The sequence below is a fragment of the Pleuronectes platessa genome, chromosome 22, assembly GCF_947347685.1.
Source record: "Pleuronectes platessa chromosome 22, fPlePla1.1, whole genome shotgun sequence".
In the NCBI taxonomy this organism is placed as follows: Eukaryota; Metazoa; Chordata; class Actinopteri; order Pleuronectiformes; family Pleuronectidae; genus Pleuronectes; species Pleuronectes platessa.
This window is the reverse complement of record NC_070647.1, coordinates 10,514,976-10,542,487: the sequence shown is the minus strand read 5'-3', so window position 1 is coordinate 10,542,487 and position 27,512 is coordinate 10,514,976. Positions and strand designations below refer to the sequence as shown.

General features: G+C 46.6%; 1 protein-coding gene across 1 annotated transcript in view; it reads right to left on the bottom strand.

The window, feature by feature from the left end:
• foxp2 (forkhead box P2) overlaps positions 1 to 27,512 on the bottom strand; it is a 93,852-nt gene that overhangs the window by 5,147 nt on the left and 61,193 nt on the right. The window contains exons 4-16 of the mRNA XM_053415384.1: positions 26,371 to 26,508; positions 24,913 to 25,002; positions 22,555 to 22,744; positions 20,999 to 21,329; positions 19,087 to 19,191; positions 11,906 to 11,993; positions 9,260 to 9,343; positions 5,619 to 5,829; positions 4,291 to 4,394; positions 4,032 to 4,133; positions 1,441 to 1,562; positions 1,188 to 1,257; positions 139 to 446 (exon numbers count right to left, since the gene is read on the bottom strand). Of these exons, the coding sequence (XP_053271359.1) occupies positions 139 to 446; positions 1,188 to 1,257; positions 1,441 to 1,562; positions 4,032 to 4,133; positions 4,291 to 4,394; positions 5,619 to 5,829; positions 9,260 to 9,343; positions 11,906 to 11,993; positions 19,087 to 19,191; positions 20,999 to 21,329; positions 22,555 to 22,744; positions 24,913 to 25,002; positions 26,371 to 26,508 (1,943 nt within the window). The remainder of the gene's footprint in view (positions 1 to 138; positions 447 to 1,187; positions 1,258 to 1,440; positions 1,563 to 4,031; positions 4,134 to 4,290; positions 4,395 to 5,618; positions 5,830 to 9,259; positions 9,344 to 11,905; positions 11,994 to 19,086; positions 19,192 to 20,998; positions 21,330 to 22,554; positions 22,745 to 24,912; positions 25,003 to 26,370; positions 26,509 to 27,512) is intronic.

Below are 27,512 nucleotides of genomic sequence, written 5' to 3'. Positions count from 1 at the left end.
GCACACACACACACACACACACACACACACACACACACACACACACACACACACACACACACACACACACACACACACACACACACACACACACACACACACACACACACACACTTGAGGTGTAGGCGGGGGACTTACATGTGTACTGGTGGGGAGTACCCGGGGCTGCCGTGTCCGTTGGTGTCCAGGTGGTCAAGCGAGCCGTTGAGCTCCTCGTGGGCCGACTGCAGCATGGTCGGGGGGCTGCAGCCCAGCATGCCTGGGGGGCTACCGCCCAGCATCCCTGGTGGGCTGCCACCTAGCAGCCCGTGTGGACTCCCGCCTGTCAGCCCGGACGGGTCTCCTCCGAGGAGGCCGTGGCAGCTGCCACCCATCGGGCCCGTGGAGCCGCTGGTCATAAGGCCGGGGGTCCCGAGCAGAGGCAGGGAGGTCTCGGCCAGGGCAGCCTGCAGGAGGAGAGACACAGAGGAGACATAGAGTTGGAGATTAAAGAGGGGTGCAGGTGAAAGAGAGGAAGGGAAAAAGAAAGATGGCGAAGGAATAAGACGGGAAAGGAAGCAGGTAAAGCGGATGGAGGAGCAGGGAGGGAATGATATACTAAGTCTTTACATATCAAAATCATTATTATTAAAACTCCGTCCCAACTTTTCTATTCTGTTGCAGGCTGTTCTTCACCCAGTGACACCTTCCTGACACCCCCCCAGCTGCCATTCACATGCCCTTGTGTTTTTGGCTATTAAAGGGAAAAAAGTCCCTCCCCAAAAACTTTACCTCAAAATAATAAAAACTCCTGACACTTTCGCCTGCTGCGCATTAAAGTTATATACAGTGATTACATTTTTTAAGTTTTTGCCATGAGCACCTCGCCGGCGTAGACTATGAAGCCAAATCATTTATGACAGCTTAGATAAATATTAATGCACATGCCCTTGCATTCACACACGCCGCTATCAATCTAGGGTGGCTGCCACAGCTGAGAGGAGAGGGGGGGAAAGAGAACCGGGAAGAACAGACAGGAGGAGCCGCTTCCTGACTCGACCACAGGGTGGCCTTCTGAGTCCGACAGGAGGGAGAGGAGGAGATGCAGAAACACACGAGCAGGGAGAAGAGGGAGGAAATGGAGTTTAAACAATAAAGTTTTTAAACATGCAGTGAGTGAGAGCTGCTCCCGGGCGCCTGGCTCTCACCTGTAAGCTCGCGTTTAGTGCACTTCCATAGCCAAGACTGGAGGGCAGGTTCTTGACAAGTGATGGGCTCCTGGAAGAAAAAGATAAATAAAATATATCAAATATCAGCGAGGAAAGAGCTACATGTACAGCAGGGAGAATGAAAAGTCTGTTTAAACGAAGAGGGGCAAAAGAGATTTCCGATCGTCTGTGATCTCCCACATGTCGTTGACCTTCACATCTAGATCTAAGCGGCGGTGACGGAGGCTCGTACCCTGTGATCTTCTGCGACCTGCGTTTCTGGTACTCCACCTCGTCCACCGTCCACACCGCCCCCTTCACGTTCTCCACGCGCACAAAGCACTTGTGCAGGCTGAGGTTGTGGCGCACGGCGTTCTGCGGGGGGGAGAGAGAGGATGACACGGGGGTCAGAGGGATGAGGTGTTAAAAAAAAAGCGAATCACGTTCATTCATTTCCATTCAAGGCCGGGAAATTGATTTTTCTCTCTCTCTTGCATTTTGAAGAAAATTCTCAACATTCACACACCATTGATTTAATTAGTAAAAATTGAGTGAGAGCGAATGCTCTTACAAGTCCTGCACACAGTACATATCAATCAGAGTAAGTAGGCTAAAAGGAGGTAATCAGCATAGCGAATGGCTTATGGTGGTGACAGAAGTGGTAATACCGGCCTTGATAATGGTGATGTCAGTAACCCTTTCTGCGCCAGAGCAGCGCTGCTCTTAATGGACACGTCGCTTTAAAAGATGACAGTGTTGCGAGAGAAAAGAGACAGTCATCATGAGGTCCCGGTGTCAGCGCGTGTGTGTGTGTGTGTGTGTGTGCGCACGAGGAAGGAGGATTACGCTGAACTGTATCTGACATCTATACGTCCAAATCTCCTCAGCGTGGTCTTCATTGCGTGACATGTTATCTTTTAAATATAAATTAAATCAGGTAGATTTCTTTCATACAATAAACCAGTAATTAATTACAAAATAAGAAAAAAACCTATAGAAAGAGAAAGGAAAAAAAAGAAATCACCTCCTCATATTAATACGACCATATGATAATTAAAACATGCATCAGACTCTACAAATAATTAACCTTGGCTTTAATATCGCTGCCTCTCGTATTTATCGCCTGCCTCCGCTCGGTGTGTACGGCTCCTTTCTTCCAAGAAAAAGGGATTCAAAAAAAAAAAAAAAAACTCATAAGCAGATCTCGCATCTGACCTGAAAATCCCGGGATTTGATTGATCTTAATGCCCATGGCTCTGAATATGATAATTTTAATATTAATGAGCAAATGAGCAGTTTTATTATGCATGCTATATAGTTAGAACTAATAAGCTTCTGGGTGAGAGGGAGAAGAAGAGAGTGAGTGAGGTGTGGTGGTGAGGGGGGGTGCAGATCCCTCTTTTGAGCTGATGAGACCGAGCTGAGATATTAAACTACCTTTCATTTCTTCCTTTCTTTCATTCTCCCTCTTTGTTTTTCTTTAAAACAAATTCCCTGCATTAATCAAATGACGAGCCCCGCCGCTGATCATCCCGCTAACGCTTTACTGTGGGAGCCAAGGATGTAAATACATCACCGTGGTTATTGTGCCGACTGGGAGACAAGATATTTATAATGTCATTGTGATAACATTCCTATTGTATCATAGGAACAGGAGCAACTTTTATCAGGAAACGAGGAAGGAGAAGAAAAAAAAGGAAGGTGTAAATAAGATAGAGATGCACGTGGTTGTGTTATTTGCTGCCACAAAACCTCTGAGAATGTGTCCTCACATTATTACTCCACAGAACCCAGCATCTCACTGTACCCAACAAACTGCAAAGAGGCCCCTGCATCTTTTTTCCCCCTTGCATCCCCTCCTGAATCGGTTGATCACACGCCCATGTGCTCATTTGCATCCCAAATCCAAATTAATTCACTTTGCTAAATCTAGTGCTTGGGCCACGTCTTGCATGCTGATGAGCGGCTGCTTCATGTTTTTCTCTCTCCCTCTCCCTCCAGTCCTCCGCGCAGCCACAAAGGCTAACAGGCGGCTAACGAATGACGCGCAGGGGCCACGGGATGAGACGCTGGCGGCCCCGGCGAGGCTTTTCTTTATCAGCAGGCCGACACACTCCGGGTTAAAGCGTGTGCGGCTGCAGAGCCATTTTTTACCATCTTTGTGGAAGCAGACAGGACAATAAAGTTGTCGGGACAGATATACAAATGGGGCCTTTTGTGTGGGTAAATAAAGAGCGCTCCCTCCATGACAGGCCAATTCTCACTTTCCTCCCTGCCTTAGTTCCACGTGAACACACCCTTAACCTCTCTCTTAGACCCGTTTATGGGTTTGTGTGCACGTGCGTGTGCACGGTGCCTCCGCTCACACAGCTGAGAGCTGGTTAACAGGCAAACAGCCATATTTCTTCCTAATTAACCAATGATATGCGAGGGAAGGTGGTTTCGGGAGTAGGAGGAGGGGTGTCTCCCTTAACAAAAGGTGCTGATGATGGAGTGGCTGCTGTATAATTAGTGCGTCAGAGCCCTCTCCTCTCCGGCTCCGTGCCTCGCTATTAATTGCACCGAATTAGAAAACGATATCTGAGGCAGAATAATTCTTTCAGCTGTCATTTCCAAACAGAGAAGGCAGCGCGGCGGAAAAAATAAATAAGAGGAGAACGGTGCTTTATTCGTTAGAGAGGTCGGGAAGAATGGGAGAGGAGTGCTAATCGCTAGGCGCTGAGCAAATATATGCTTTTCTTCAGGATTCTTGTTATTGACTCGGGCGAGAGGAAGGAGCTGTCGTCGTTGTGAAAGGAAGTGAAAGGTGGAGGTCGGGTGGGAGGGTGGGGTCATGAAAGTTACCTTCCAAGTTGCGGCGTTGCGTCTGAAGTAGGCGAACGTGCGCGTGAACCAGCTGTAGATTTCATTAAGCGTTAACTGCATGTCGGCAGAGTCCATGATAGCCTGGAATGAGATGACATCAAATAATGGTTTACTAACGAGACCACGTAACACACACACACATACACACAGAGATGCATTGAGAGAGGGGGGGCTGCCATGATTCATGCAGCAATTAATTTTAATCTAATCAGGCAAAGTTAATTTATTTCCCACTCACCTGTCTTATGAGGGTTGCATAAGTAAATGGCGGCCTGACATCTGCGTTCTTATAAAACTCGTAGTTTGGGGCGATCTCTGGAAAAATAAATACTGTGTCACCACCTGAAATAATTGGTAAATTTTTATTCCTTTAGGTATTGCATTTGCACAAGTTTCATCAAATTATTGGGGGGGGCTGGGGGTGAGGGGGGGGTGGAGAGAGATACAGGGGAGAGAGGGGAGGGTAACAAAGAGGGTGGGGTTAAAAGGGGGGCACATCAAATCGGCATTTTCCATGTCTAACAAAATGCATTTTTAATTAATCTCTCTCGCGAGAGATCTTAAACACTAATACGTCCACAAAATGAGAACCGTGTTAGTTAGTTAGGCTGAGGTTGAATAATTTATGTGTCTTCACACTAAACACAGAGAGAGTAAATATAAACATCAAAGACGGACCATTTAAAATGCAAAGCTTAATACATGGGATGTCTTAATGTAATAAATATTGTATTTTTTCCCCCTCCACCATTATTTGAACTTAATTAACATTCATGTAATATTTATCCACAAAGGAAGTTCTTGTCTATTTACATATAGAGTGATTAAACACAGGCTTTTACAAAACCAACCAGACATCCCACATTGGTGAGACCAACAGCAGTGGGTGGTGGTGGTGTGTGTGTGTGTGTTTTATGTCAGAGGAAAAGTGTGAGTACGCTGTGTGTGCACCTTCACATGTGTGCATGTAAAAAAAACAACATAATACAACACTACTACAGTTCGAGTACGAGTAAGTTCTGAAGGCTAAGAAATCACATGCAATTTACAATTCATAACATCACATTCATATATATACATACACTTTATTCAACAATTCTATTTAGAAACTAAATATGATCATTGACAACAGCTTTTTGTGTGTGTGTTTATCTATATATCTATAACTATATATATATAGATATATAGATATTTGTGTATTTGTGAAGACCATTTTGAGCACGGATCCTACAAAGTTAGGATATTTTCAAATAGTGAGGACATTTTTGGCAGGTCCTCACTTTTCAAAGGGCTGTAAGGTTACAGTCTAGGGTTATATTGTCTTAGAATTAGGTTCAATTTAGGCATTTAGTTGTGATGACCTTAACCCTTTAAATTAGGGTAAAGGTTTAGCGAATGAATTATGCCAATTAGTGTCCTCACGGAGATTAAAGTACACCATGTTTGTGTACTTGTGTGTGTATCTTGCCTTCACTTGCTTCACATTAGCTTAAAACGTAATTGTTTGCACTGGCTGTATGTATTTGTGTGTGGGTGTTGTGTGCAATGATAAGTAGTTGGTCCCACCTGAAGACAGTGGCATGGAGTATTTGTCCGAGTGGCGTCTGCGCATGGCGCCCATGCTGGGGACGTTGGCTCCTCCCAGTATCGACGGCACCTGGGGCATGGCGGCCATGGGCGTGATGGGTGCCGTGGGCGTGGTGGGCGTCTGAGGTAAGTTCGGCGGCGATACCGAGGGCAAGTTCTTGGACATGGTGACGCTGGACACCAAGTTGAGCTGCGGCGGGAAGGAGGGATGGAGGAGGGAGGGAGGGGGGGGGGGGGGAGAGAGGAAGGCGTTATTTTGTGGTTCCCTCCGACAGTGTCTGCTCTCCTCTCCTCTAACACAGCTGTGTTTCCACTAACAAGGCTCGTGGAGAGGAGCCAGCCTATCTCCACTAATTACAAGCACCAAATTGTATCATAAGAATTCTAATTAGAGCACGCTGTTCAAGATTATCCAACGATCAGCCTCCGTGCTATCCCGGCCCCATCTCTCTTTATCTCTCTATTTATCACTCCCTCCCTCCCTCCCTCCCGTCGCTCGCTGTATCCCTCCTTCTCTATCTCCTCCACTTCGACCACCCGTAATCATTTCAAACTGAGGAAACGAGGCTCCGCAACCTTTGTTTGCTGTTGTGCGAATCGGTAAACACCCGGAACCAGCCGGGTCCAGAACCACAACATGTGACCTAATGTTCCGCTATGACAAGGTTACTATAGTGACATAGAGGTTACTATAGTGACCACAGCAGCCACTCGGAGTCATCTCAGGTTAGAATCTTGCTCTTTCAGGTCAGTGAGTGGATTGTAAGAAGAGAGAAGCTAAAGGAAGATAGAGGTGGAAGCAAATATGTACTGTAAGGGCCACAGTACGTTGAAGACTCTGCTACAGATCATCCTACCTACCTCAACACTTTAAACTTCTCTTTTGTGACTTTTCTGTTATATTTGTGCTCCAATGTTATCTAATGCTTGTTTTCTATTGTTTGCTCTGAATTCTTTAGTTTTAATTTGTAAAGCAACTTGTAATTGCATTTTATATATAAATATATTTAAAGTTGCAAGGACTTGTGCAAGGAGAGGAATAGAACAGATTGATGGTATGAATTTTTTTACAGTGTAAGGTTAAAATGACAATATCTGCATTGACAACTCACACACACACACACACACACACACACACACACACACACACACACACACACACACACACACACACACACACACACACACACACACACACACACACACACACACACACACACACACACACACACACACACACAACCCGCTCCGCTCCTTCAACATTACGGAGTGTTAGTTATGTCTGGCATGGAGGCCAACTGTGCTAACCGCCAATCGTCCGGCTCTTTGCACCACTTTTGCGTTCGCTTCCCCAAATCTCATGTGAGAGGCTCAAACCGACTGGAAAATTCTTAACTGACCTTTTTAGTCCCTGCGCTAATTTGGCTGGAATGGTAATGACGTCGTTACATATTCAAACCAAATTGCCTTAATTGCGACTCTACAAGTGGAATGCGTCCGTTGCCCAGAGTTTGAATTAGAGGCGACTTGAAAGCTGGAAAGGGAACGAGGGAAGGAGGTGGGGGGGGGGGGGGGGGAGAGTGAGGAGGAGGCACCAGTGGCCATTTGGGGCATGTGTTGATAAATAGGATGAAATGTCAAGTTTGAGAGACTCCGGTGGATGGAGAGGTTTTCAGATGATAATTATCTGCCCAATTAGCTGTAACGAGCTGCTACGGTTATTGGCTGGGACGAGCGCTGGCTGCACAGACACAGATTAAACATGAGCAGTGGTGGGATGGAACCAAGTGCATTTACTGTGTTACAGTATATAAGTACATATCTGAATGTAATTCATTTTCAAAATTAAATCCGTAACAATTGCAGCACAAGTCTGCCTCAATCAACAATGTGAATAGATGTTGAACTACAGCTTTTTGTTGTCTTTCTCTAAAAGTTAGTAGAGTTATGAGTGCAAATCATCTGCTTATATCCATTTAACGGATCCTGCCACATGCGCACAAACCTGGAACAAAACTGTACCTGATGCTTCCAAAAGGAGAATTTAGTAAACGCTCATTATATGCTGAATAAAATACAAATAAGTGCTGTCCCGAAAACAAGGGCGACATGTTTGCAGCCGTGTAATCCAATTCTGGCAAAAGACACTCAAGGTTTGGGAGAGAGACACTCACACAGACAAACAGAGAGAGAGAGAGATGTGATTATTCAGGACTTGCAGCTTGACTAACTTTGACTCTCATCCATCCGTGCAATGGCCAAAAGGAGCCATTTAATGAAGTGTGACTCAGAGAATAAATGGTGTAGGTGTGTTTGCCTGGCAGTGGTAACACGTGGGCAACTCTTGTTTCCTAATAGGCCAACATGAATCTATTTATGCTGCAGGGTTTCTATTCCTATACCTGTGATTCTATTGGGATATAAAGCCACGCGGCTGTTTGAAATCCACCCACCATCTCTCGTTTTGTTACGTCTACACAAGCGTTTTCCCCTTCGCCAAATCCTCATCCTACCTCCCCTCAGAAAAACAGGGGGAGCCTTAAAACTGAAGACTTAACTGTTCATTTAAGAATTCTGTCTGAATTGCCCCCACCATCAAATGCAATTAGCAGCTCTTTCATGTGTGCTTTATGTAATGCAATACTTCATTAGCATCATTCATTCATATTCAGACGTGGATTATAGGCTGCAAACGCTTTATTGGACGAGATGGAACCAAGCTGCTGGAGTTTTGAAGATTAAAAAAAAAAAGAAGAAGACGCCACAGACAGACAGAAGAGGAGAGAGAGAGAGAGAGAGAGAGATTGAATTATAAAAAGGGAGTTTGATTCCTGATGGAATTATGGGATAATTATGCTATCTTGTGATTATCTACATTCTATGATGAGAGGTGATGAGGAAAATTATTCCATTGAAAGTAGGCCCCTACTATGCACCAGAAACACCGTAACAATGTTTTGCTCTCAGATATTAAAACGATTATATAAAACGTGGGAAAATGGGACAAAATAATATTTGCCCCAAAAAAATATATAGCGTCTTTAATATTAAATCCAAATACAGGGATTGGAAAAGGGGAAAATGCATTTGTAATCATTCAATCTCAAAAGTAAAAGGCAGGAGAAGAAGCGTCAGGAGTGACACCATTTTCTTTCTTCGATGACCCCTTTCACAATTTAGTGTTTTTCTCTCTCTGAGGAGGCAATTTCAGCGGCAGGCTGGGTATTTACGCGAACGCCGTCTTCGCCACTCGGCTGTAATTTTCAGGTGTTTGTTGTACAAATGATAGATATTCTCGTCTTCCATTCCGTTTGTGAGTGCCGCCGCGGCCACCGAGCCAAACAGTCATCAGCGGCCAACAGGTTGTTTTGGCCATTATATCCATCACAAAAGAAATGACCCTGCGTTTTAGACAAGGACTCCGCCGCTCTGCTATCTAATACACTTCCAAACTCTATTGTCCTCTCACCCGATAAGAAGCGAAAATAACTTATGTATTACAACTCCCATTCCCCTCTTTTTCATCGTCTGTCAGTCACTCAAACAACTGCCTGGTAGTTAAACTGGCCATTTTTCTAGGTGGACGCCTGTTTACAGCGGCCGGAGCAATATGCACTCACTGGTTTGGGAGATGACTTAGGTTCCGAGGGCCGCATGTGCAAGTGGGTCATCATCGCCTGAAGACGCTCACGTTCTTTAGAAAGCTGTTTGGAGAGAGAGAAAAGAGGGAGAGTGTGCATTAGAGTGGATTAAACGGGGGGAGGGGATGAAAGAGGAGAGGGAGAGGAGCAGGAGGAGGAAGATGAGAGGAAACAAGAGGAGAGGAAAACAAGAGAAAGAGGAGAGGGAGAGGAAATGAAGAGAAGAAGAAGAGGAGAGGAAAGCTTGGAGAAGAGAGGAAGATGAGGAAACGAGAAGAGGAGGAGAGGAAACAAAAGGAGAGGAACAGGAGAGGAGAGGAAGAGGAAAGGATGCGAAGAAGAAGCAGAAAAAGATAGGAGAGGAAGAGGAATGGAAGAGAAGCAGTAGAGATGAGGAAAGCTTGGAGAGGAGAAGAGGGATGAGTAGGCGAGAGGAAAGGAGGAGGAGACGAGAGGAAAGGAAGAGGAGAGGAAGAGGAGGGGAAGAGGAAAAGAAAAGGAGAAACATAGCAAATGAGACATACCATTTGAGTGGTACAGAGAAGACAGAGAGAAGAGCTTTGATATAAACCAAGTGAGAGAAACAGTTCTGCTGGTGCTGTGAGGAGAACACCAGAGGCTTCGGGGGGGAGGGAAGGGGGGGAGACGGGAGCAGACAGGTCAGGCAATACAAATAGCATTTCATCTTTTTGTCAATAGCAGAATTTAGGTCAGCGGGGCTCTGACAGTAACAAGCTACTTGGGCCATAAATTAGGTGGTCCTGGGTGTCTGCTCCAAGTCCTGTGGACACTGTCAGGGGGATGGAGCGCAGCCAGCAGCTGCTTGGAGGTGAGGAGGTCTCCCAAACAGGGTGCCGGGCGGCCCCGCCTCCCCCGTCCAGTTAGTGGCCCCGGCCATCGCCTATCATCAATCTAATTCACGGGGAGTGACAGGGACTGGACCCTGAGAAAGACTCAGCCCCCGCACACCCCTTAGTATACACACACACACACATACACAGGGAAAAACAGACAAGCAAGTAGGCGTGCACGCACACGCACAGAGCTGGGCCTCATTACGAGTGACGGCTCTCGCGCAGGAGGAGAAAAGAAAAGAAGAGAGGGATGAAGAAATGAAAGAATGTGAGAGAGAGGAGAGGAAGCAGGACAGACAACACAGTAATTGGTCACAGTGAAGAGAGCAAGCTTCAGTAGCTCTGTGTGGAAATGAAAAACAAAACACACAATGAGAGAAAGTTGAATAAATAACTTGGATCTGATTTTATTTTCTGTTTTATGAAATCGGGGAGAGGGGGGGGGGAAGGGGGCAGCTGTGGCTCCAGAGGTAGGGCGGGCTGTCCACTGAGCAGAGGGTCGGCGGTCTGATCCCGAAGTGGACAAGACATTGTGTGGGCGCTACTATAAATACAGACCATTTTACAATTTACATTTATATAAACCCACCCTCCGTAGAAGCCCAGTTTCTATCGTCCTGTCACTTGGTTTGATCCCACTTCTAAAACATACACACACCTATTTGTTTCTGAAAAGGAAGGCGACCGCCAGTGCTGAGTAATAATGAGAGCGCTCAATCAGCGTTCTCATTATCTAGCCAGCATGACTTCTTAATAAGGTCACGCTCCACCTACTGAAAATAGTTCCCTCCTTTTGAGCTTTCTTCAGGTGCAAAGTGCAGTTAATTAACACAGCAGACCGGGAGAGATGCGCTCGCTATTAATTGGAAAGAAAAAGAGAAAGAGGAAGAAAAAAAAAAGAAAAGAAAGCTGAGAAAATAAAGCACACGCTTAATTCAATTAAAACAGCCATAATGGCTTTGGTTGTAAGGCCTGAGGATTCCTTTGTTTAGTGGCTTTGTTGAATCCAGCAGGTCCTGCTTGTCCTCACACTCTGTCGCTCACACAACTTTGAAAAATAAAGTTTGGACGGGATGATTGGCTACTGAAACAAGAGGTGAGTTCTCGACAGTAAAATGGAACTGTGAAAAGTTAACTATATGATAAATGCAGCAAATGGGCTGTATTTATATCTTGCTTGTCAGACATGAACGCTGGAAAAAGCCCAATTGGGTTCGGACTTTCTCTGGAGTTTATCTTCCAGACATCAAGACCGAAGCCGGAGATTCTCTGGTCAGACACTTGGGGTGACACAGCGTCAGAGGCAGAGATCATGTTTTTTTTGTTTACGGCACATTGACACCGGCTTTGTCTCTCACCGTGTGTGGCAATGCTCCTTCATTCCAAGATATTAGTATTCTATTAGTTGGTTCTGCTTCCTTGTGCTTACAAGGGCTCTTTTGGACATTATGTGGAGTCTTTACTATGGAGCTGGGAGCTGAAACTCCAGAGAATGTCTGCAGCAGCTGACTTGGACTTTTCTGACACTCATTCACCGACACTTGTTTCTCAATGCAACACTCTATCTATCAAACACTGTCAGCACAGCCTTCAGAGGCCATTTGGGGTTCAGTTATTTTGTCCAACCTCAGAATGCAGAACTGGAGGTGCCGGGGATCGAACCACAGACCCTTCTGGTTAGTGGATGACCCTTTCTACATCTTCCAATGCACACGGCTTTGATTCCAACTTCTGTTCGGAGATGTTCTTTATTGCAAAAAGGGAAACTTACTTGGATTTCTAGCTGCTGGACGACTTGCATCTGGACTCGACACTGAGCTGTGCTCCGATCGTCGAGGGCGTGTTCATTGTTTAGATGCCTGGAGGGAGAAAGAGAGGGAGAAAGAGAGAGAGAGGTTATACACCAATTCAAATGGTATGTCAACGCCACACAGCAACTTATTTTTGGGTTTGATCCAAACTGTGGGGGAGGATAATTACCGTATCACCTTCACCGCTGTTTTGCTTTTAATGATAATATTTCTATACTGAGAGAGTCATCCATAGGATCCTGTTAGGAGCCATTGTTCCTCGGTGAAACGCGGTAATTAGAAGTAACACGACGGTGTGTGGTGCCATGTTTAACATGACAATGGGCCCTGTGCCAGTTTAGATGGCTAACTCCGGTGCCACCCCGGGCGCCGCTTTCTCCACGCAGAATAAAAGATGCCAGCCCAGCAGAACGGCTTTTGTCTCCTTCGTTTACCGAAAACAATGCACGCGATTTAACACCGGCAACATTTGACACACAAAAGCGAGCTCTTCAAACGGAAGGTGCATTATCCAGCGGCAGCAGCAGACATAATAAATGTATCTGGTGTGTTCGCCTCATTAGAAGAAAAAGGCAGCCAGACAGCCATAACAGTCAATGAGGTTTTTTTGTGTCTTGATTGGATTTCGTCTATAAGGACACAAAAGAGCTTCACCATTAAGGTAGACCTTTATTCCTGCTACACACACACACACACACACACACACACACACACACACACACACACACATAGAAGAAAAGAAAAAACACAGTACACAAATATGGGGAGAAAAAGGGGGTTTCTAAAGTGTTGTGATGCTGGGTAATGAGCCTCTATCTAAATGATCATTGGTGACAAACTCACAAAGCGAGCTTTGAGGAGGCATGCTTATGAAATGCCAGAGCTGCCACTTTATCTCCAGTAATTATAGGTTAGCTTGCAGACCCTTCAATGATCATTTACAGCTCTGCCTCCAGTGCATTAGAGGGAGGACAAAATCTCTGTGCCTGTCTCTGGCTTTCACTTTATCTAAGAACACACACACACAAACGTAGTGAAACATGGTCTCCAACACCTCGCAAGAAACACACACTCCCACCATTCTACTCCGAACCCCCTCACCTCTTGTTTATCGGCCCTGTGCAAAACAAGACAACTCATTGAGCCGCCTTATCTCGACCTGCCAATCAGGAGCTGAATAGGACATTTGCACCTTTCAATTACGCCGCTCAAACGTTTTTTAAAAACCATCCCATCTCATCCCGGCTCGTACTGTTGAGGCCATTTCTCGGTCCTTAATGCTCAGAAATGTTTCATTATAAATCAAGAATGAAGTAGCATTAAAAAGAAAAAAGAAAGAAAGAGAGGAGGGGTGGGGATGGATGAGGGATGGCTGCGGAGGAGGGGAGGGACGAGCCAGTGGATTTCTCCAGCCCTGTGCCTAATTGCTGTTTCAGAAATGCGCATGCAAAAAAAGGGGGAGCATTTCATTAATCATTTAATCACGTCCCTCGCAGGATGAGGGAACTAATGTTGCAAATACCCTTTTCATTTCACTGCCCATAATGCTATCTTATGCACTTGATGTATGGCGTGTGTCATGAATTACAGCTGCTTCAAAAGCACGGGGCGCGCCGCTCGACGTCCCTGAAGATACCTCATTACAAAAAAAAAAAATAAGAGAGAAAGAGGAGGGAGAAATCTTTATTAAGTTTTCCTCCTCATCGACAAGCGCCTTGTTTTTCTCATATTTGGTCAATATGTGTGTGCGAAGGCCTCTCCGGGGTCCAGCTCCTCTCGTACACATGGCGATCCACCGCTGGCCAGTTAGCGAGGTGATTACAGGCAGATTACTACATGCGTTTATGAAATATTCAAATGGCAGCATGTCCTGCTGTGCATTAATAATGCCACACAAAGACAGAGGGAAGGGAGGAGGGGGGGAGACGCAGACAGGCAGGGGATAATGAAAGTACGTCTTATTTATTTACCTTTATTTACCCTTGTCTTTGTGAAAATTAGCATTTCACTGTATTCCGATCTTTGCCGCCTTTCGCTTGCCTCTTAACAAAAAACAAATCTAAATAATTTGCAGGTGGATAAAAAGAAGGAGATAGAGTGTCGCATCCAGGTGTAATGGTTTAAACCTGGAGGTTGGAGGATGCTTGTTTCGCAGCCGGCCCCCACCCGCCTGCCTTGCTGTTTATGTTTACCGTTCAAACGTGCGTTTTAGAGGCACATTGATTTTTCTGCCGCGAAGAGGGAATTAGCCATGTGACAAAGGCCGTGTGAAAAAAGGATGGAGATGGGAGGATTGAGAGATGCGGCAGAGGAGGAGAGATGAGAGCAAATAAAGAGACAAAGAGACTGATAAATTGAGACAGAGAGGGATGGAGAGGTGAGACATGGATGTTGGTTTCTCAACAAACTCAAATAAAGATGAATTCTTGCTGGACTCTGCAGAGCCTCTCTTGTCTTTAAAAGAAGAGAGAAGATGTTTTTTCTTTTTCCCCCATGGCTGCGGACATGAATATGTATATGCCATCAACTTCCACTAAGGGCCCAATAATAAATCTACTCAAGCCAGCATGTATGGATGATGCGCCTGTGCTAATTGTCTGTGTGTATCTTCAGGGGCCGCGAAGCCCCAGCAGAGAACAGCTAGACCGGCCCCCTGGCTGTCTACGCAAACACATACATCAACGGTCAGATAGGAAACAGAGGCAGCGTCAACACAACAATATGTAGCTACACAAGTACTGAGCCTACTAGTGTGCATCAACAAGCGCGCGCACACACATGCACAAACGCACACATGCACAGACACTCTCCCCATGGCGGCAGTGCATAAGTAATGCCCTCCGTTTTAAAGGTCTTGTCACAGAGCAGCAGACATGTGGTGGGGTGGAGGGAAACGCAGCTATCCAGGGGCCAAGGGCCTGGCTGCCTGTCTCCACAGTGTGTGTGTGTGTGTCTGTGTGTGTGTGTGTGTACATTATATAGAGACAAAGACACTTGGCTGCTGCCTTGTGGGTTTAATTAGCAGTGGGTTACAGACACCAGCGTTCAGGTTAGCGGCTGAGTTTGCCATTTTAACATGGAGCCTGCCTTCCTGCCAGTAATAAGGAAAGTGGAGTGGTGACAGAGAGTGGAGGAGTTAAGTGTGTGTCTGTGTGTGTGTGTGTAAGTGCGGGAGCAAATATCTGTTTATGTGTAGACTGACTGTGGAGGGAGGACATTCGTTTAAACGGGGGGATGTGAGGTAAAAGGCTAAAGTGTGTTTGTGGTTGGGGGGGGGATGTCGATGCTGGTTAAGAAAAATGAAACAGGATGGGATAATTAAGTGTTTTCAAATAGTTCTGAGGTGATAGAAGCAGGAAATTAGGAATTATTTTAATTAACAATTGTCACAGACTAGAGATCTTAGGACTCAAAGCCTGACGGGTTTGGATCCATGTTTTTACACCGTGAGTCAGGTCAGGGTTGGGGTCCCGTTCTTTTAGCTCGGGTCCAGGGTCTGTTTAACATCATGTGTAATAACCGGGAATAATAATTATAGCAAGTTACGGATGAGAAATGAGTAAAAACGAGATAAAATAAAACGTTATGGGGTTATTAAAATAGTTGGTCAGATCAGAACCTGGAGAAAGCTCACCTATAAAAACGTGTCTTTACGAGGGATTTAAAAGCGGATGAAGAGTTTGCCAGATGGATTTCCTCATGGAGGTTTGTTCCAAAGAGTGGGAGCCCGGACAGAAAAAGGACTGTTCACATTTGGTCCTCAGCTGGCACTAAATAATCAAAATTGTACTTAAAAGTCCAGAACGGGCCTTAAAAGTCAACAATAATATTTTAAAATCAATTCTAAAATGTACTTATCGGAGAAATAAGATGCTGCGAGGACCCATGAACACCTGGCCCAGGCCGTGTCGTGAGTAGTCGATTATCTTTATTACCAAGCTGATTTTAAACGTCATCCGTCACAGGGCATTTTAATATGAAATCCTAACTGGATTGAGTTAGCCATGCCATTTACGGGTCTTTTCGGGGGTTTGGGCACAAATCTATAGACCCGCTGAGGACTCAAATATGACTTCACAAAGATCTGCAAGTGATACATGTGAAGCAGGTAAATGTTCCAGCCTTTCTTGTCTGTTTGTTGTGTTCACTGTGAAGGCTCCAGCACATGCACTGACAGCGTTAAGGTTTTTCTCTCTCGTCTCCTGTAACTAACACAAACACACACACACACAAACACACACTCACACACAGAGGGATATTATTCCATTTTGAACTTCAGAGAGCTAATTCAGGGTGCCAGCCACCTCGCGGCTACCTTTTCCAGGTGAGAACACTTAAAAGCACACTAAAGAGCTATTAAATGCTGATCTTGACAAGTTCCTCCGCGCAACAAAACAATAGGCGACTGAACGTGTCACCGCCGCTGAGCCGAGCTGAGCTCCAACAGCGCGCTACAAGACGCCAGCTTAGCTCGGGTCCCCCCCCCTCCCCTCACACGTAACCCACACCCCACTACCGACATCTAGACTGTCATCTAAATCTGACACCCGCTTTATGTAACCCCCCATTTAAACTCCGCCTGTGTGTGTGTGTGTGTGTGTGTGTGTGTGTGTGTGTGTGTGTGTGTGTGTGTGTGCGCAGTTGACTGGCATCTCCGGAAACATGAAAGAACTCCCTCTGACACCGACAATCACCGCTCCGAGGCACGCCACAGAGCAGCCATCTTTGTTCTGATGACGAGTCGGCAGTCTTTGTTGCCGTCTGCTTTTTCATGTGCCGGCTGGGTTATAGTATAGAGCCAGCCTCTGACTTTGGGGAGGGGGTGTGGGGGGGGGAGCTGAGACTGAAACTGCTCTGTTGTGTTGCACCCGATGTTCTGGCAAGTGTTCCTACAAAACCGTGTGTCAAACTGCGCTTGCAAGTTTGAGATCTACCTGTTCTCTCTCCTCTGTCTGTCTCCCTCGCCCTCTCAGTTTATCTCTACACCCGTGCAGCTTAGCGCATTCACAGACACGCCGCTGTATACTGCGGATCTCTGGGCCCCTCACCTAAATAACCGGCTAAGCTACCCAGACACAGTATCCTAAGAGCACACAGTGTCTGTGCGGGCGGAGCGTACAGTGCGGAGGGAGAGACTGATGTCTTCTTTAAGTAAGTGTACCGAGGTGATGGGACAGGATACCATAAAACCTGCTAATCCGATTGCAGCGTGCAGCCTCACTCACACACACACATGCGTTCCCCAAGCCGCAAGGCAAACTCTCCCACCTGGACCAGCGCTCGGGGGGGGGCAGGTCGGACGGTGCACTGTACACACGCCGGCTTTCCACGGGAATCACTCGTGAAATCGCACAAGCTGCTGCTTACGGATGCGTTATGCTCCGCTCCGGGAAATTGATATTGACATGAGCATGTATGTGGCACATTTTCCACAGGGGATAAGCAAACACACTTGTCAGGCGATCGTTGTAATATACATTCACCTCGGATTCATTTAAATCCATCGCTGTCAGTTATGATTCCGCTGAGTGCATTGTGCGCCTTGACAGGGCGTGAAAACGCAGCCTGTCTGTGTCTTTGGGTAAACACCGTGTTTATTAGTGTCATTTCATTACATGGAAACACCTTTTCAGCTTTAATTCATAAGCTGCGGAGGAAGTGGCACATGCCTGACCTAAATCCTGCAGCACATCCCCATGGGTGGACTAGTTTCTTGTATTCTTTTTTTTCTCTAGCTTTCTGCAACTTATCACAGTCGCTACTGTGGAAAAAAAAAAAAAAATATGCCAGAACAATGTCCTGATTTCTAGAGTTTACGCGAATTCACATGGACGTTTACAGCCCATGAAAAACACTTGGCAGATCGTTATTTCACAGTTAATTACAAATCTAATTAGAATATTCAAATTAAAAAGCTTTCCCCTTTCTTTTCTTCTCTGTGTGAGAGCAGGGAGCCAGGGAGAGAGTGATAGTACGAGAGGGCGAGAGACCCAGGGAGAGACGGGGGAGAGAGAGAGAGAGAGAGAGAGAGAGGGAGCCTCGTAGTGAGTGGCAATGTGATAACCTGTAATCGGCAGCACTGCAAACACCTTCTTCTTTTGATGTCCCCCTACTAACATCCTGGCAACAAAGCCGGCCAATTACAAATGAGCTAATTAACTAAATTGTTGATGGAGCATGAAGAGTTCATTCGCTCGGGCGCCCCGCACCATGACAACAGTGAAAGGGGGCCTTTGTTGTGGAGGTAAAGTGTGCGGCCGTGCGAGTTGCCATTAGCTTCCTGACGTTTCTTCTTTTTTTTTAAACTTTTTTTTCTTACAAACCTATCAGGCCGCTCCAGGAAGCAGATTTGTTATGGATTTGGAGTTGGCGCTGCTCGAGCTGAACCCTGTCAACTGGCTGTGGAGAGGTCAAAGTGTGCTCCTTCAAAGGCAGAGGTGTTTTCTATATTAGGCTCCTCTGTGCTCAACTCTTTTACAACTAAATTAGTGAGCACACACAGGTTTCTTGAACGCTGGACCACGCGCTTAAAAAAAGGCGATTGACTCCTTTCCCATAGTCAGCGGAGGACTTTGACTTCCTGTTTTCTCTTCCTGTTCGATGTCACGAATGCACTGACCACACAGCGCTCTCTCACGTCGCTGTATTGCCAAATTAGAGAGTTCACTCGGGTGTCATGTTTCTAAACTGCAGATCAGAGACAGATTTCACCCAGGAAGGAAAACCCATTGTGTTCATTCCCATTGCAGACAAAAGCCAGATGTTTGACCAGAGGAGAAGTGGCTACAAACAGGAGGTGATGTAGTGTAGAAAGTGACTTTTTTAGGGTAAAACACACGTTTTACAATCCTAGAGCTGTTCAAGAGTCGAAGGCTCAAATCATCTGTCACAGACTCCTTGCTCGAGTCTCCAAGTCAAGGAGGTGTTTTTTCATTTGTCAGTGAACAGTGTTCTCCTCAGAAGAACATCTGAAAGTTCACTAAACCGTCGCCTGACAGCCCATGAGAACAAGACGGAGAGATATGTGGAATATTCGCATTTAAAGGTCAAATCTGATTCTGCTGACGAAAGGTTTCAAACGGTGACGAGTGAGCAGGCATCATCTGCAGTGTAACATCTGGGTCATGGTGTGTGTCCTTACTTCAAAAACTGTCCAAATTCCTCGCAGATGTTCTCACAGCCGGGCCACTTGCACACGCCGTGACCGTACAGCGGATGGGTGCCTCCACTTTCTTCATGTAGTGAACTAGAGAGAGAGAGAGAAAAAAGAAGAGGGATAAGAAAAAGGGAAGAACAGCGAAACAGAAACAGGAAGGAAGAGGAGGAAGGTCAGGGGATAGGGAGGGAGGTCAGGTTGAGTTTATTGTTGAAAAGTTAATTCTCTGGGAAGTCAAAAACACCAGAAAATCCATCCTGTGTCTTTTGCGTGTTCCTGGAAACTAACAAACAAACAAACAAACAAACAAACCGAGATGAACTTAGAGAGTTTAGACTTGCCAACACTTTACCTCAACTTCAATCATTTCTTAAAACATGTTTTTAATATTTTCTTTTGTTTTATCTTTCAAATTTCTAGTTTTTTTCAATTTCGATCTATTTGGTAAAACACATGATTCCAGCTAACTGGTAATCTATAGCGGAGATTACAGTAGCTTTGTCTCCACCGTCCCATCTTGTAAAGCCATTACTGGGAGGAGGGGGTTTGAGGCTTTGGAGTAAACATTAAAGATCCAGACAGCCGTATCATTTTCATCAGGAGATTAATACTGTGAGTAACTTATGTTTCTTCGAGGACAAGGGGGGCAGAGGGGGCGCTCTGGCGTTTTTCAAATGGCACCCAAATAAGTTACGACCCTGCCTAGACAGCACGTCCAATTAAAGATGACAGTTTAACCTTTAGTCTTGGCGCTGTCTCTGTCTGTGTGCGGAAACGTGCATAGGAAGAAGTGTGCAGCGCTGTGTGTGTGTTTGTCTGCTCATAGGTTACGTCTGTGCATGTTTGTGTGTGTGTGTGTGTCTGTGGCCCATGAATATGTGTGTGAGCACTGGGACGTCTCACACTGCGTTTTACAGAGGGGCTTCCCCGGCATCGATCGGTGGCATGTTAGTAAGCAGCGCTCCTGACAATACTCCATGTTCGATCATTATGACACACCACACCCCCCCTCGGGACATGGGCAGATAAAGTATTTCCCCCCCCCTCTTTTCTTCCTCCTCTTCTCATCCTCCTTCCTACCTCTCCCGTCTTCCCTCTAAAGATATCTTCTTCAAGCCTCCTTTTAGTGCTACTGGAGAGATAGCATCTACTTTAAACCAATTACACCTCCAGTGTGAGTCTCTACCCGGCATCCACACAGACACAGACTCACACACGCCGCTACCCTAAGTCCTTATTATAATATCGCCCAAGAAAAAGCCTTTGAATAATGCATGGGCCACATAGGCAGATATGTGAAACACTCAGTGTTTTGGTGCTGGGGTGCATTTATAAAAGACGCCATCACAAGGATAAACATCCTGGAAATGCCACTCAAGGCATCACGTATTCTGTTTACATGACAAGTAAGCAAGGAAGGTAATTTTCAAAAGCGGGAAAAAAAAGAAAAGAAAGCACTAAATACTTAATGTACAAGCAGGTTAGCTTGTCGTGGCTGCCAGAGAGGCTTGTTGTAGCTGCGCCTGCCTGCATGGCTTCCTTTGCCTGCTTTTGATATCTGTGTACAAGCTAAGTGCGTTCAATGCGCACAGTCCCCCGGGAGAACAAGGCTATCTTTTTTTGGGGGTATATTACTAAGACACTAATAAACTATTGAACAAATAAACAAAACACCATGTTTTCCCTGTAGTGGCAAAGCTGTTATTCTAAACGAGGACAAACACTCTGGATGGGAGCAGAGCGCGGCGTTCTCATGTGTTCCTGCACGGCACAAAAAAAACAACAAGCTTGTTTGTCGGGTAACAAACAAGGCCTCTGTCAACTTTTCATCTTCTCAGCCTCGTCATCCCCTTTGGCGCCGCTATCAAAAACGGTGGGTGGATGACATTTCAATTACCTCTCTCGCTCCCTTTCCCTTTCCCGTTCCCGCTCCCTCTCTCGTCTGTGGTTGATGGCGGGTGACTGTCCGTTGGCGATGGAGTGGTGGGAGATGGGAGGCGACGCTTTTGCGGGATTGGAGGAGGAGGTATTTGAAGAAGAGTTGTTGGTGGAGAGGTCCAGGCCGCCGCCACCACCACCACCACCACCACCTCCGCCACCAGCACCGTTGCCACTGTTGCTGTGTTTAATGCCGTTGTCCTCCATGGCGTGGCCTCCGCCTCCGCCGCCACCGCCTCCTCCGGTTACGTCTTTCCACAATTGCTGGAGCTCTGCAGGACTCAAGCCTGCTAGAGAAGAAGAGAGAGAGACAAGAGGAAGACAAAGTTGGGTGAGTAAGGGGAGGATGAGCGGAAGAAAGAACGATTAGGGACCCAACATGCCACTGGTTCACGCAGAGAGGAGGCAAAAAGGAAACCAGTCACTTCCTGTGGGGCAGCAAATCCACAGCGTTGAGTTCAACTTTGGTGATATTCACTTTGCATGTGTGTGATCGTAACCCTAAACTGAATATTTACAGAATCAGGTTACTACTGGCGTCCAGTGTGAGACAACAGCTGATTCCAAACTTTTTATTCAACAGCTATGAAAGTTTTATAAAGTGACACGACTCAAGGCCTCGTCCTCACTAAGTGGCTTTTATCTTTTGCCACGTGTAGACCTGACTTAGAACACTTCATGTAGTTCTCAGTTGTGCATTTTGAGCTGTAAAACATTGATGAGAGTGAACGTGTTCTGTTGCATCGGAGATTAAACACGATTTGTCCGATGCTTGTTCCCCGCCTGCCAACTAATTGGGCAACAGTCCCTGCTTTGATTTTCCTCCCAACATCTCCCTGGCTGTTGTTTTTTTGCATCTCCGCCATTTTGGTGGTAAACAACAAACATAGGTGTTTACTTGGCCCGGGGAGGAGAAAATGGAGCCTGCATTCCCCCCCCCCCCCCCCCATTTCTCTCTGTCTGTGTCCTTTTTTATTCTTCTCTCCCTGGCTCTCAGCGAAGGCAGTAAACAACAACAACAACAACAACAAGGAAGAAGGGGTTGGGGAGCAGGGGGAATAGAAACAGAGATGGAAAAAACAACAAACCTAAGCAGAGCAGAGCTGAGAGAGAAACAGAGGTAGACAAAGAAAGCCTTAATCAGACAAGAAGAGAGAGAGAGATTGCGAGAGAGACAGAGGAGGACTAAACAAAATGATAATGTGGAGGAGTTAGGGAAAAAGTGGATGGCAGAAGAGCATACCAATGAGGGGGGGAGGCAGACAGACAAACATACTTAGAGATAACCGTACTTTGAGGGGACACGGGCGCATACAAATGAGGACGACAAAGACAGGAAGGACAGGAAGACAGAGGAAGCGAGGTGTGGACAGACAGAGAGAACACAGGAAGCATGTGACCGCTGCCGCTGCGAGTCACATGCTCAGGATCAACACGACCGCATGCAACACTTCCCCTCTCCCTCCCACCGCTTCCCCATCCCGTCCTCCTCCTCCTCCTCCTTCTCCCTCTTACCTGACGGGGGCAGGGTCTGACCGGGCAGGGCGGCCTGGCCGGGAGCGGGCCCCGGCAGCGTGAGCAGGCCCTGCCGCTGCATGTTGAGCAGGTGCTGCTGCTGCTGGAGCTGCTGCATCTGCAGGAGCTGCTGCTGGAAGACGAGCTGCTGGGCGGCCAGCTGCTGCTGCTGCTGCTGCTGCTGCTGTTGCTATAGAGAGGAGGAGGAAGAGGAGGAGGAGGAGAGGAGAGGAGAGAGAAAATTACAGGCGAATTAACAACGGAGAGAGGAGCGACGGAAACCGAGCAGCGCTTGTGCCGCACGTGTGTGTGTGTGTGTGTGTGTGTCTGCACTCACTCGCCTCTGCCGTGACCTTAGCTACACCTCTCTGCCTCTTCCTCCCTCTCCCTGCATGCTCTCCCTCTCTCAGTCTGTGAGCGCTCGGTCTTCCCGCCGGATTTTTTTGGGCTGTACCACAGCACTGATGCCTTTTTCATCTCTTTGTGTGCGTGTGTGTGTGTGTGTGTCCAAGAGAGCACATGCACACACAACAGACACACAAAGCTCGCGTTGATGGACTAAAAGAAACCTTGCAAGCCTCTCAGTGTATGTGACTTGTGATTGTGTATGATACTAAGCCTCTGGTATAATCCTCAATCCCACACACACACACACACACACACACACTCCGCTGCTGATGGTTAATTGTCTCGCCTTCACTGATGGTCTGTTACAGCTTATGTGGCCAGAGGGAGGGAGCGGAATGAGAGATTTACGGCGTCGCGTGCGTGTGAATGCACAGACGCAAATATAAACACACACACACACACACACACAAACACACACACACAGAGATGCATACACACATCGCGCCTCCCTCCCCTCTTTCACCCCGTTCCCCCTCTCTCTCTCCCTCCCTCCCTCCCTCTCTCGCTGCCTCACGGAGTTGTTTATTGCCGGGGCCAGACGGGCAATTGCATAAGCCTGGCGCAGAACAACAACAACAAAAACAACAACAAAAGGAAGGAACATCACTGCAGCAGAGTCCGTCAGAGAGGGAGTAGATTTCAGGGCAGAAAACAGAAGCTTTGGCTCTCAACTATTAAACAGTTTCATGTCTGTTTTACACTATAAACCACAAACTAAAAAACGAGGTAATAATCAGTTTGATTCTTTTTCTCTGCGTCAAAACGAAGGATGCATATCGGCAACGCTTTAACTGCAACTTTGATGGTTTTCAATTTCCCACTCCCGTCCGTATACACGTGCACTCTCTGTGCATACAGCATGTCGTGCTCGCATGTTTCTGTATGTTTATAACATGGTGGACCTGGGGGAGGTGGGAGGCGGTGAGGGGGGAACTTGTGATGCGCTCACTGGAAAACAGGCTGCATAATGGAGTGATGGAGGGAGGCGGTTTGCCCTCCCTGCGCCTCCATCCCGCCTCGAGAGAAATAAGGGAGCAATTTCTATTCCATATTTGATGGCGGGGGCCCTGAAAAACTCGATTCGCAAATCCAAACAGAAACAAAGCCGCCGGGAGGTCAGCGGCGGGCTTCCTGTAAGGGCCAGCGTAATGGGCTGCTCGAGGAGGTGCACCACGCGGAAAGAAAGAAGAGAAGAGAGGAGCGCGTGTGTTTATGTGATAGCTTCTGCTTTTTTCTGATCAATTTAACCGCTTCCGCATGTAGGCCGTCGTCTGGATGCATCTCCAGACTTGCTCTCAGGGTTCAGCGCGGTTTACGCAAACGTGGCTTGGGTTGTCATGCTCGGGCTCCTCTCCTCTGATAGCCGGTGAGGACGGGACAGAGCCGTGCCTGTCCACCGTCTGCCTGTCACCGTGATTTATGAGTGTCGCGTGCTGCGACTCCAGCGGCGTGCGCACGTGTTTGCGTGGCCACAGAAACAGTTCATTAATGAGTTGGACCCAGGAAACCTCTGTCTGTGGTCTGGTTTCAATAAATCACTGAGTGCTTGGGAGTGTGTAGGAATGCAGAGTGTTTGTTATTGTCACTCAGAACAGCTGGTTTAATGGAGTCAATCCCAGGGAACAGTTGCAAGAGGATAGCTGTTGTTTTGAAGGGAGGCTACTTACAACTGACCTGACCAATGTCAGTAATATAAAATAAACAGTTTAATTCCTAAACACTAACAAGAACACTCCAGCTCGTTTGATGTTCTCGCATACAGCCCCACCAAAGAATGAAAGGAGATTATCAGGAGTTCATTGCATGTCTGAAAGCAGCTATACCGTCTTCTCCACCCACATTTACAGTCACTCATGTGCCTCTACCGATGTAGTCCAATTCTTTCCATCTCCTTCAAGTCATTGGCATCATTTTTTGTGTGTTGCAAAAGTGTGGAAGAGCTGCACCCACCTCTTTCACCTGTTTGCCAGGATGCTGCTGCTGCAGAAGCTGCAGATGAAGCTGCTCCTGCTGCTTCTTATAAAACTCCTGCAGGTGTTGCTGTGCAGACACAAAAATGCACAGAAAGAGTTAGAAAATAAGATTCAGAAAATGCACATTTATAGACATCATTTCTCTTTACTATTACCATAAATATTTATACAAATAAAATGTATTTAGTGGTTATGACATCAAAACTACTCAAGGCCTTATTGGGTTAACATGTGCTCTTCCTATTGTCTCCACTCCTCCAGCTGTTGCTCCACATGTTGGTTCTGCAGAAACTGTTGCACAGTATAAGATATAAGCTTCTCTACTGCTTTGGGCGTTTGCATCCTTGCTGCCTTTCACACTCTTTTCCATATGGACGTTTAATAGTCCCACAGTTCTGCAGGGGGGGGGGGGGGGCAACAATTCATCATATTAACTACACATTTGGCAGCCAGAGTTCTGTTCACTTCCTTTTGAGTCGTTGAAACAAACAGCGTGAAAACCCTTTCAGGAACAGGTTCTCTGTGTTGAACTGATTCTTTTTTAACAGTTATTAAAAACAAAGATGGTGTTATTTCATGTAGAATTTCATAAGGCTGTCTGGCCTGGAGGACACGCATGTTGCAGGAGACTGGAATGCACAGTCCGGTACTTTGCAAAAGTGGCGTAAAAAATATTTTGAGACAATCAGTTAATCAACACGAGGGAAGATTTTGATCCTGTAAATTCCCAAATCCCTGTAACATGTGAGCAAATTTCACAAAATAGTGTGTGTTCAAATTTCAAGAGTAAAATCTGAAGTGCCTTGAAGTTTCTGTAAAAGTCGAGCAAAGGCACGCCGTTGTACTGAAACCAAATCCAGAGTGTGAGCACTCTTAATGAAGAGGAATAATCAGGATGAGTGACGTCCTTAATTAAACAATCCTCTTCCCCTTAATCAAATCTATGAATGAGAAATGTGTTTCAACTCTTGACACAAGTGTCTGCCGAGTGTGTGCTTTTCCTCAAAGCTGATTCCAAATATTACATCATCCGTCACCTATCACTCAGCTTCCAGTGTGCGAGCCCAACTGTGCCATGCTCCCTCTCCAGCTCCCTGATGGATGCTTGTCAGGGAATTGAACCAGCGACACACCGGAGACAGTTAATTAGAGGTGACACGAAACAAGTGCGTCAATTTCAGATTCCTCTTGGTAAGCATGTCAAGGACACCGGGCTGTGGTGAGTTGGCATGAGCGACTGGTGGCTGCTGATACACGAGCACAGCAGTGACTCAGGGAAGTGTGTGTTGTAGGCACAGCTCCGTATATTTGTAGTTCCCAATGTATTTGGCTGTGTACATGTTTGTGCATCTACATCCCTATGCATTTGTTGTTTCCTGTAGATGGAGCATGACTTGGATGTCGGTGCGAGTGTGTACGGGGCGTGCACGCGTACCTGCTGTAGCATAACTGCCTGCTGCTGCTGGAGCAGGGCCTGGAGCTGCTGTGGAGAAAGCACCTGCTGCTGGAGGATCTGCTGCATCTGTTGCGGCGTGATCACCTGGGGACTCATCATGGCCACCGACACGGGAACCTGGACGGGGTGGACGAGAGGGCGAAGGTTAGGAATCAGGGACGAGTTATAACATTTCAGAAAAGCACAGAAGGGAGTAAACAATGAGGGCATGTGAGTGAAATAGATGGAGGGAGTAAAAAAACGGAAGGAGCAGGAAAATAGAGCATCCGAGACGTGCGTCAGGTCAAGTGGCGTGGTTCTACAGGGAGCGTGGTAATTGGTGACTTGAGAAGTAGGGAGAGCAGGCCTCCCATGGCCGTGACGCCTGGCAGCCCAGAGGAGATGCTGAAGGACAGATGGGTGCTGTGCCTTTGTGTTGCACAATCCTTATTTTCCTGCCCGCACCCCGCTGGGAGATGTGAGCGATTTAAATAGACATAGACCTTAATTAGCAGGACCCTTGAACTTCCCCACTTTAGCGCGCCTATCGGTGCTGCTATTGTAAAAACATAAAAACAGAAAGAGAATGCACGAGTCTAAAGTTGATTAAAAAGCACACGGATGAAGTGGACACACTGCAGGGGACAATCAGCGTGATGTGCTGGGTCACGGCTCGGAGTTTGGGGGTCAGGCCCTGAGATACATCTTTGTTGGACGGGGAGAATAAAAAAAAAAAGGATTAATCCTTCTGCTTTTGAAGTATTTTGTATTCAACGCCTCTCTGAAGTTTGTCAAGTTTCCCGTTCTGACAAAAAGCATCCGAAAGCACACGTCCTCCGGGCTGGAAACCAAAATGTGTCATTCTTCTGTGATAATCATTAAAAAACACGAGCTGTCAAGCTGCGGTAGAGGAACTGCACCAAAACAAAACAGTACACACGTATCCTACGTTTCCGCCAAATTGTTCTAAGGCGGCAGCGAAAGCAGCTTCTGAGGCATCAGATCAATGGAGAAAGACGCGCTTCTCCTCCGTCTTTGGTTGCGAGCGCACATTTTTAACAGGGGAGTGTGGGCTTTAGCTGCATTACACACGGCTCCTTGCGGCTGCTTAAAAATTGAACAACTTTTTTGCGAGGAGAAGA